The 11703-nt window shown below is 38.9% G+C and overlaps 1 protein-coding gene across 1 annotated transcript in view; it reads left to right on the top strand.

Moving 5' to 3' along the window:
• The first annotated feature begins 693 nt into the window (after nucleotides 1-693).
• Nucleotides 694-11703, top strand: part of kdm6bb (lysine (K)-specific demethylase 6B, b) — a 36473-nt gene continuing 25463 nt past the window's right edge. The window contains exons 1-4 of the mRNA XM_038292201.1: nucleotides 694-887; nucleotides 5009-5130; nucleotides 8192-8248; nucleotides 10183-10306. Coding sequence (XP_038148129.1) covers nucleotides 10188-10306 — 119 coding nt within the window. The 5' untranslated portion in view covers nucleotides 694-887; nucleotides 5009-5130; nucleotides 8192-8248; nucleotides 10183-10187. The remainder of the gene's footprint in view (nucleotides 888-5008; nucleotides 5131-8191; nucleotides 8249-10182; nucleotides 10307-11703) is intronic.

Here is an 11703-nt window from a genome sequence, read left to right as displayed (position 1 = left end):
CCAACTTTCACTATGATCCCAGGGCCCCAGGAGTTCTGTCTGCTTTCTATCAGCCAGTGAAGAGTGAAATGAGCAGAGAAGCTAGAGCTGATCTTGTATTGTGTGCTACAAAGACTTTAGACCCTCCCTTAAGAGGGGAGAGCTGAGGCCCCTCCTCCGCCGGCTGTCCTGTCACTTGACATTTGAGCTGGCAGCCTCTCTTGTCACCATTTTGCACTGTTTCACTCATGCACATAGAAGCAGATTTCACCAAGTTTGCATCATTGAAATAAAATGTATGATGCAATTTTTTTGGAGTTTTCAAATATTAAATAAGTTCAGAGGGGGAAAAAAATTGCTGCAAGAAAACTGGAAATGTCTCACTTTTTAACACTAATCATCATAAAAAAAAAACAAAATGTTGTTACATTTAAATAGATCTGTGACAGAGCTTAACATAACAGAGATTTCCAACATGTAATCTACTGTACTGGCTGCAATCCAGCTCCCGAATGTCTACATTCATACTGTACACAGACGCACGTAGGCACACAGGAAGAGAATTAAAGACCCCCCCTGTTTATTTCTCTCTGTCTGCTTCTTTCCCCTCCTCCTGTGATAGATGAGAGGGCCCTCAGCCTGTTAACTGGCCCCGGCCCTACTGACTGGCAGCCCGTGGGCCCGCCCCACCATCCCTCTGTGCACGTGGATCAGTCTGTGCTGCTATGAGAGCCCCAGCATCAGAGAGTGGAGTGGAAACAGGAAGAGGAGGCGAGGGGAGAAAGAAAGGAGACAGAGGAGAGGATCGGGTGAGACAAGGTGGCGAGGAGTGAATGAAAGGGAGGAAAAAGGGGAGAAGAAGGGCTGCCTGAACCAAAGACCAAAAAGAAAAAAAGAAAAAAGGAGAGGTAAATGAGGAATGCAGAGGAGGAATTGGATGTGCTTATTTTAGGGCTGTGAATGGAAATCTACTGCATGCATTGTGTGTTAGTGGAGAAGTGTGTGCCTCTCTGTGTGTGTTTTTCTATTGTTGCCTCATTGTTCTTGGATGATTTCTGTGTGCTTTTATATTTTACTCTATCAATGATTTGTGTCTCGGTAAGTGTGCTGCAGTGTGCGTCTGCAGACTGCTGCACATTCATGCATGAAGCTCACACACACACACACACACACACACCAACATAGTTGCACACTTACACAAATACATGCACACATGCTCACGTGCAGACCCACACAGAGAGAGGAATGTGAAATGATGAATGTAGTAAAGGAAGACTGTTTGCGGTTACACTGACTTGTGGTTCTATTTTTGCAAACAGGAGGACTAAGCTGTTGAATATGGGCTCTGGTTTCTATGTTTACTGTTGAAGGAAGAGTCACTCAATTGCAAGAATTTGCCCTAATTTAGATTAATGTGTAAATATTTTTCTAATAACATTGATGACCCAAATGTCACCTTTAAATGTTTGGGATGCCCACTTAGAAACTCAGAGATAAGGTGACTGTCAACATGTTCTAACCGGTATATGCCTTTAATTGATTACCGGCTTTGATAACCACCTGAGCAGCCATTTCTAGGTTACCATTCACCATGCGGACCAGCTGTGCATCCAACACTCACATGCATGCACAGTCTTCCTCACACCTGCCAGTGTGTTTTATAGTCTTCTTTCCTCAAAAAGCTAGACATTTTTTATTATTCTTTGAAAGAAAAAAAAAACACACACCCCTCTCTGTTGTTGCTGACCTTGCTTTGGTACATTCCAGCACCCCCGCTGACAGAAGCTGCTGTTAACTAGAAAAGGGAAAATGGGGAATAAAGCAAGGGGGGGTGCATGCAGAGATGTTATTTTTAGATATGTGATTGATATTCGGCCCCTACTGTAAACTGTCAATGTTAGTGTTTGAAACCGGTTCAGGTCTGCATCTGATTAATACTACTATTGTGCATGCAGTCAGCTGGGGCAGACTGGTTGGAGGGGGGTGGGGGTGGGGGGGTTCTATACACTGTCCAGTCTGTCTGTATACCTTGTTGCTTCCGCTCGATCTCATCTCTTTGCAGTTTTGCTCTTTGTGTTGGCTAAGAAACCACTAGAGGCAGCTGTGGTGTGTATCCTTCCCTTTTATGGTATAGGTGCAGGATCCCCTGCATAAACACACACACGCTGATGCACGTACTGCAAGAGATGCACATCTGCAGTGGTTTGCTGCAGCCAGCTAAGATATTAATGAATATGGTGTTTTTTAATGCGATACTGCAAAAATAAACTCAACTCTTAGAATATTGTTGTTTCATCTATCAGTGATAGGTTAGCGTGGGAAATTGGAGTCAAAGGTACACTAGTGTTATTAAAAAGTTGCAGTTTCAAAAATGCAATTATTTTGCATTTGACTGTTATGAAATGGGGTTCCTAAAGAAAGACCTAGAGTAAGCCAAGTTTTCTGCAAAGTGGAGTACTGGACTGCTTCCCCTCCCCCTCTTGTTGTTGATCTGCTGGTCCGCTGGCTAAAGACGTGGTCTAAACTTTCTCCTTGCTTAAAAGAAAAAAAAATCCGTTCTTTGGAAATTTAACTCAGTTCCATTCAGTTTGTATATGCTGTACCAACTAACAACCATTGCCATCTTAAAGCGCAAGAGAAAATTATAAATTGGTCTAATTCGGATACCCAAAAAAGAAATAATCAAATCCATCGGCTTTACGCCAATCGTGCATTCTTAGTAATTGACTTTTCAGCAATCTCTCCATATGAGCATGTGAATGGTGATAGGTGGAGCCAGTATGTCATGAGCATTAGAATAAATAAATGAGAATAGAGCAAGCAATCAAACTCACAAAGTTATGTTTTACTATGTTAACATACAATGTTAAAATTTTTTTAAAAACATAGTTTGGGTATTGAAATGTGAAACTTAAAGACTTCCTAAGGTAAGGCACCTGTAATGAAAAAAATAGCATTTGTAATAAACAATAGAGTTCAAATGACAACAGAAAGGAAAGAACACAGTTTAATAGAGATTACTCTTTTTGAAAATGCATCAAAACTAAGAATTCCCAATGTCTGAAGTCATTGAATGCATCGATCAACGGCCTATAAACTGATGGATAAATAGATAATGCGGTTCCTTCACTTTCTGTAGAATTTAAAATAATTTAAATGATCACATCTATCAAAGAACACCATATTGTAAAGTCCTTATACCCCATCAAACTGTTTCCCATCAGCCTTTTTTTTTATTTTGAATACATGATAAAACAACTACGGGTGTCCCGATCCACCTTTTTTTTTTTATCACTGATTTTACAGCTTTGAGAATTTACTGTTACTGACCTGATACGATATCAGTACTCAAAGCATGATGCTTTGATTACTTTTCTTTTATTGTAGAATATTAGACAAGGCTTGTTTAAGTGATATTACTAAAATAGAGCGCAACAGTCAATAACAATAGGTATGAAAAACACTGACCCATGTAATAGTGACCAAAATTGTAAAAACTAACCATTCCCAATAATCCGATATTATTTTTTTGGCTAGTATCAGACCGATAACTGATAATAATATTGTGTTGGGGCAGGCCTAAAAATAACACTCATGCATGACTTGTCTCTGCAGCACCCACACATTAATCACTCTTTAACCTAGCCTGCCAACATTTTGAATGTGCTGCACAGTTCCTCTACGAGCATTGTACCTCACCATGTCATGTAGACATTACATTAAGACAATATGTTTCCAACTGAAATATCACAGACCCTTCACTATGAATACTTAATTTTATGCTACATCATCAAGATTCTTTACTCGCATCAAACTGACGGATGTCTGGAAATGAAAGTGAACATTTATGCATCAATTACTGTGTGATTCATTAGGCTATTAAATACCCGACCTCTTGGCCAGACAGTCAACTGATCCCATAGTATTAAAACTAAAGTATAATGAAACTGTGACTTCCCTGAAAAGTAACATGCCTAGTAGTAATGAAGTAGGATGCAGTAAATCCCAGCACCGCGCTAACCTCTGTAATCACACACTACTCAGAATGGGAACTCATTACAAAGGCATATATACTTCAAAAGTACGATAGAGCTTGATTTTCAGCATGGTATCCTTTATTTCCTGCTTTTTAGAAACTTGTTAGAAAACTGGGTGGCAAGAACAAAAGGGAAGATGGTCAAAATCTTTACACTAAAGAAAACCCCAAATTGTTATTAGCTAGAAAAGCTGATTTAGTGCATCCCTAACTACAAAGGGTATCAAAATAATAGGCCATTCTACCAGCGCCGGGGATAGCTCTATATGAAAACAGTTAGATCATATTTTAGGGTTGCTGTTTGTTTTACTTTTAATTGATTACATAGCATAAAGTTGTGTTCTCCTAATGAAAAACTAATCTTACTATAACATCTCCATACCAGCCCATGCCTTACTGGTACTGCCAAATAAATGTGATTCAAAAGAAAGCAAAGTTTGATCATCTCCCAGACGTTTTCTATCTCCCATCACCAGCAAACTCTCCTTTCTGTGTCAGAAATGGCACACCAATGCAAACACTCCTCTCCTTGCTGGAGGCCTTCCTCCCAGCTCTGGACTAAATGATATCATCGGTTGCCAGGGATACCAGGGCACAGCGTGCCGAGAGAAGGCAGGGCGGAGACACAGGCAGAGCTGTTCACATTGCCAGAAAGAGAAAGCAAGAGGCTGGGGGTATTAGGTATCAAGATAAAAGAGGAAGCCTTGTTGAAACAAGAAGAGAGCAGAAATGCATAACCTTAAGGAGGAAAGCGGCATTGTAAAAATGCCTGGAGGCTCTCTGGAGGTCATTCATATTATCTTTCTTTGTTTGAAGTGGTGATATATATTAAAATACACATGTGTTACCAAATATCTAGATAAAAATAATAAAGGCTCAGCCCTACAGGTACATTCAAGGGACTCCCTTTGATTTGAAACATCTGTGCACCAACTGGCTATGGTATTTCCTAAAGCTCTTTACTATGTGTGTTTGTGTGCTTTTCTTTGCCAGCTCGTTGCTATTTAAAGGGATCTGAGACTGCTCTAGTCGAGAGTCTTTCTATTCCTGTCTGACAGCAACGTGAAGTTTGGAACGGAAAAGGCCATCCTCTACGTTGTCTCTCATTGGTCAAGGTAGGATTAGCTGACACAAGCACCAAATGTTTAGTTTGAATACATGCTAGACTACAAGCGCTGCTCCTGCAAACAGGAACAATGCGGTCGGCTAGTGTCTAGTGACGACATGGGAGGGAGGAAACATGTAGTGAAGCATAAAGTGAGTACAACTATGAAAACAAAGTAGTGCCCATGTTTTAAACAAAGGGGTTTCTGCAGTGCACTCCCACATGTTAAAACTGTTTGTGTTGCACATTCTTCCCTAAAGGTTGCCTCACTCTGAAGGAAAGAGTTTACCCAACAGCAACTTAACCCATTTTGCACATGAGATCATTTGGCCTGAAGGCTGGATTCCAGATGTCTTAAATTAACCCCACGCATATGGCTTTAATACTGGACGCACAGAGTCGCTGGTGTGTGGAGTCGAGTTTAGGCTGCGGTTGCTGACTGACAGCTCCATGGACAGTAGAGCAAAACAAAAGTGTGTGTTCCAGCGTGCAATGACAGGGAGGGCCTGCCGACAGATGGTCTATCTGCAGTCGGTCCAGGCAAGCAGCTCCGGGTCTCAGGCAAAGCTACTGCGAGTCTTTGTCTGAAGGTGCAGCAAAACTGTACGCACAGTCAGACACAGTTTGCAAAGTAAAATGGAAGGCATGAAGCTCACAGTAACCTCCTTTGTGACTGGGACAGCTGGCCATTTATGTTAATCGCCCTTCCTTTAGAGTACCAATGAGCTGGTCCCAAAAGTCGTGCAGCTGATTTTCCAATCCAATAATGCTGTAAAGCTGCATTTAGAATTGTTTTTGTTTTTATCAGGAAACACAGAAAGTATACAACCTAATTTGTTTTTGTTTTTTCGGATTGACCAGGGCAGTTTTAATAATTCTATAAATACATCTAAATAACATTCTGTGTAATTAACTGACATCACAAGTAAAACCGATTATAACTGAATTACAGTATAACGTTTGAGCCCCAGAATACAGCTGTAATCACCCTAACAGTGTCAGCACAGGTAATATCACAATAGCAGAGGCCAATTTCAGTATATCTTTGATATATTTGTTCAGTTGGATGGATTCTAAAAGCCTTTAATCCCTAATTTAGATGTATTGTTTAAACAGCCAAGATGCTGAAATCATAGTACATAATGGGACAATGTTGCTTCAGAAAACAGGCTTAGATTATAGCCAAGCAGAATTTGGCTTACCCTCCGATTTAACCATGGTAACCATGAGCAGTATGACTGAGAATTTGGACAGGAATGACAATGTATAACGCAAAAAATTGTACAGAAACTGTAGATTAAACGCAAGCATTATCACAATTTTCAGTAATGGGAGCCTAGTAAATACTTTGAGAAAGTGTGAACATGGAGTAGAAAATGATCTCCACACCATGGTTCTGCCACGATAAAAGGTTTGAACACCTCACAGGGCAGTTAAATCCTTCATTGGGCAAATGAAAAGAGGATGGTATAACTCCAAACGTACAAAGACACGGCTGTCCGCCTCAACCGACATGCAAAATATTGCATCTCACCATGAACACACTGTTCTCACTGCTATAGCATCATCAGGCCATTTGAACCACTGAATACAGGAATATTAAACAACCAAATTCAATCCTAAGCATTTAGCCAGAGATGCAAAGAAACTGCTTAGATTCAGGCCTATCTATGTGTTTTAGTTGTTCAAAATCTAGCTGAGGAAGACTACAAGAAAGCTCAGTGTCTAAATGAGCAAATCTGGTGCAAACAGCTAAAAAGACTTGCAGCTGTAGATGCAGTAAAAAGGCGATTCTACAAAGCATTGAATCAGATTGGCTGAATGCATTTTAACACTTTTTAGAGTGATATTGATATTTATGCTCCACTATGTGTAAATATAAATATGGAACATTTCTAAAAGTTCATTTTTAGAAAGCTTTATAGCAGCTGCTGACCACAGAGGAACACATACAATTAAGCACTTGTAGTGTGATTCTACTACATGTTCACAAAATAGCACTGCATGCAAATACTGGCCCACTTTGTGTTTTTTTTTTTTTCCTTTCTTTTTAAACGTGCATCTAAATCGAGCAATCGAGCCAAAAAAAGCTAGAAGCACCGGAAGAAGGAAGCGTCTCACTTTAGTTGCTCTAGCAACTGGTTGTGCTTCTGCTTACTTAATTTCATTCATCACTCACAGAAAGGTTAACACAGTGCAGCAGCTGCATCAGTCACACCACAAACAAACCTTTGGAGCAAAAACATGTAGTACAATAAAACGCGCCACGAGGGAAGTGGTGAAACGCTGCACGGCTGTTTTTTATACATGTTATAAATAACCCCGGGGAGGGGGGTGCAACTGCTTATCACCAAATTGGCACTGTGCTCTTTGGATTGAGACATCCTCATCCTGGGTGTTACTTATATCATTCAAAAAATAATAATTTACTTAAAATGCAAACACAGGAAAATTAAACTGAAGGAAACAGTAAACTGAAGGAAAAACCAGTCTAACACCTGATATGGTGTGTGTGTGTACATTAGTGGTTTCTAGGCAGCAAAGGAGCTCAATGGGCCTCAGGAAATGGGTGTACTTAGGGTAGTTTACAAGACAGGAAGTATAGATCCACAGAATTAGAAGCTGATTAAAAGCAGTGAGGCTGGACGGCCTGGATGAACCCAGGTTTGATGTCTGTTGTAGACTAGAGAAAAACACCATCATCTCCATTTTTCTTTGTTTGCCCCTAAAGAGAGGTTGCCATGGACCCCATATTTTTTTTTTTATTTTATTTCTAAATGGCCACTGGCTGTGGTTGCTGCTGTGCACCACTGATAGAGAAAGCCTGAGTTCACAGTGCTGCTCTGGCTTACTTATCAGTCAGAATGCTGCCGACATACGGTGTAGCTGAAAATACAGCCTAAGAGACATGCAGTACAAAAAAAAAACAGTTTGGTTTGGATCCATCTCAGCAGCACATGATAAGAAGATCATTTTGAACAAAAGCAGAACGAATTTAAGTTATGTGAAGAGATGCATGACTAAAGCTATTTACTGAGTGATTCTCTTTCACATGTGTATGTTATTTGCAGACTGTCTCTTGTGCTCAAGTGTGAAGTGGAGGGACATCGGAACACCAACCAAGAGAGGTAACCACAGAACATTTGTTCCTGTTTCCATTATCATGCAAGTTCTTAAAGAGCAAGAAAGGTTTTGATGCAGTATTGTACACTGCCTATCCAATTTAGTGGTCTTTCCAGAAAAGATAAATGTAGTTGCATTATCTTGCAATGGAATATTAGAAAACTCTGACCTTTATCACCTTTATTTATTTAAAGTTGTTTTCTATTTAGTCCCTTGTGGCTACAGTATGTTCACACTGCAAGTCTTGATGGTCAATTAGATTTTTTTCTTTTTTTACATGGTCATTCAGACTATTACCTAAATGTGGCCACCATCAGATTTCAATCTAATAATTTTTACAGATCCAAAGCAACCTGCATGCGCAGAAGATCGGAGTTGGCATCACATATCAGCTGTTTACTGAAGTAATCGTAATCGAAATGTGATATGATCGTTCAGAATGCTGATTTATTAAAGGCTACCGGAAATGTATCCAATTTAGTAGTGGCACAAATCAAATTTTTTTCAAAGGTGAAAAGCTTGATATTTCACCATTCTGACTGGCATGAAAAAGTCTAAAAAGGCCTCATTTGGGCAAAAAAAATCGTATTTTGGTCACATTTGTCTATATTGTGAACATAGCCTAAGTGCCACTGCTGTAGATACGTTGTCAATCTCAATGCACGCATAGAACATCATATAATGTGTTCTTTACGATAACAGACAGATCATTAATCTTTGTACAATTTTTCTAATGTTTCAAAGATGTCTTACCTGCAGCACACCCTTCAGGTTTTCTGTAGCATAAACTTTTGGGAGCTGAGTTGGCCATTGAAGAGAGAAGATTTTTTTTGTTTTTTTTGCTTTTTGTTTTTTGATTCTTTGACTACCTGATTTCAATTTTCTTGCCAGTTAAGATGGTTTATATTTCAAACATATCATACAAAATCCACCTTTTCAACCCTTGGATATTATTGTTTTTGTACATGGAGTCATACAATTATAATTTGGCCTCCCATAGTGCCTATGTATCTTTATACTTGTTTGGATCATATTTTTCTAGTTTTCTGTTTTACTTATTACATTTTTTGAAAATGAAAAAATTATTTTTAAAAGAATTGCAAGAGGTTTTATTCCTAGATGTTTAACTTTTTTTTCCAAAAAAATCCAAAAAATATTGAAAGGACTGTTTTTTATTAATAATAAAAACCCACTGGGCACTTTATTAGGTACACCTTGCTAGTACCAGGTCAGAGACCCTTTTGCTTTCATAGCTGCCTTAAGCTGCCACCCTTTAGCCCTCCACCCTTCTTACATAAAACATCTCTGTTACATTATATTAGACCCAATGCTGACAAAAATAAAATTTCTGAATGGATTCAGCTAATTCTAACATCTTCAGCTAGTTCTTACCAGTCAGGATCTATGCAGACATCCTTCTCTATCTGCTCCGCTGCTGTTTATCATTTCAAACCCTACTCTGCCTCCGATCACATCTCAGCTTTTGATGCTTATGGTTCTGCTACACTTTTTCTTGAATATATCCACATTTTTTCAGGCGTTTTGCTGAATCTGCTTAGAAACACTCACTCTCTCCCTCTGCAATGATTTTTATTGCAGATATGATGTGCCTCATACTTAGCTAGATTAACTTTGCTAAACAGTGAGGGGTGGAGACTGAGGGGTGAGCTGAGGAGGGCATAGAGAGGGATTTCAAAAACATGAATCAACCGCTCTGCAAAAGGTTCTCATATAGTCTACTGTTAAGCAAAAAGATAAATAATTTTATGTATTTGGATTTTATGAGTTAGAACAGTCTTGCAGTCCTCTCTATATGTATGTATATAATAAAATACAATTAATTGTGTTGATTTTTACCGCATTAAAATGTTTCTAATTAGTTAATAAATTCCCAGCCCTAATTATAATTGTATTGATTTCACACTCACTTGTCTTTCAGGCTGCATGTATCACCCAGCGGACCTCTACTCTGGCCGCAATACGTGGGTCCCCTACCCAGCTGGAGGACCTAACAGAGGACAATGGGCACCTGAAAACCGTCGCCCCTGGAGCCATGTACAAAGGTGAGTTCTACTATTTCAACATTTAAAACTATGTTTTAACAATCAATCAATTAATTTTGAAACAACAGAAGATCACGATTTAACTTGCAGATATATTTTTAGGTCCTTGTTTTCAAAGATTTCAAATAAGAGGTGCTAAATTGCACTTGCAAAAAGTGAATGTGTAGTAGGTGATCTACAAAGCAGTGTAGTTTAGGGTGACCATATTTTCATTTGGGAAAACCAGGACACCTTGGAGCGGGGGGGGAGGGGGGGGGGGATGATTGAAAGAACAAATGTCTCATCATTGGGATTTGCTCCGTGATCAGAGGCGCAGAACAGTGGTAAAAATTGGAAGTTCAGATTAATATAATACAACTCTGTGAATAGTTCTGTCTGAAATGAATGAAAATAGTTGTTTTAATGGTTATAGAGTCAGATATTTGGCGGTAATGTTTGGTTTATCTAAAGGTTTTTATCTGTTACTGTGTAAATGAGTTTGTCTGTAATTTAAGGACAGATTCTAATATATCTGCAGAGTGGGAACTATAAATCTGATAGGAGTTTAATTTTTTTTTATTGTTGTTTTGCACAATATGCTTAACTAAGTATTTTTTGTTGTTGAATATTAGAGATTTTGCAGATATATTTTGTAGATACATTGTTTAGATTTACTTATATAGTTCTAACCCTTTTATAGAATAGAATAGAAAATCCCTTTATTGTCCCACAATGGGCAAATTTACAGCAGCAGAAAGATTATTGAAAATGGTCACACAAATGAGGACCTTAGAAAAATGTATAAGAATAACATGATAGGGAAGAGTTGAAATATAAAAAATAAACTTCTGTAAAGTGTTTTATATAAAACTGGATAATTAATAACCAATATGCAGCTATGGACATTTTTACAGTAATGGATATTAAAAAATAGCAGCAACATCAGAGAAGTGCAGGATGACAGCAGCAGGTTATTTAACTGACTAAAGTTTCTGTCATTACATTTGATTTGATTTGTTCCTGCTACCGGTAGGTGGAACCTTTATTCCACTCTGGATTCTTGTGAGTGTAGTCTTTGTTCACTTTAACTTTTAAAAAAATAAATAAATAAACAAACAGTTTTGAAAACCTCGGTATTCATTCTTTTCCTGCTTTGTGTGTCAACTTTCACGGTTGCTAAGCAACAGAGCATAAACCCGCTGAAGGGTGGACCTGTTCGAATTTACAGAAAAAAAAACTCTTCCGGCCTCCTTATTTTCAAGGACTTCGAAGGATCCAGTCTAGGTAGACCGCGTCCTTGGAGGATGCAGCCCAGGTTTTTCGAACAGAGCCTCTGATTAAGAACAGGGCTGCCCGCACTGACGCGGCTCAGGGATTACGTCACACGGAGCGTCGTGCGCAGTGAAATCAGGACATTT

This window comes from Cyprinodon tularosa, unplaced genomic scaffold (assembly GCF_016077235.1).
Source record: "Cyprinodon tularosa strain WSP-4 unplaced genomic scaffold, ASM1607723v1 ctg31, whole genome shotgun sequence".
NCBI classification, from domain to species: domain Eukaryota; kingdom Metazoa; phylum Chordata; class Actinopteri; order Cyprinodontiformes; family Cyprinodontidae; genus Cyprinodon; species Cyprinodon tularosa.
Note: the sequence above shows the minus strand (reverse complement) of the source record. Positions and strands in the feature narration are given on the sequence as shown.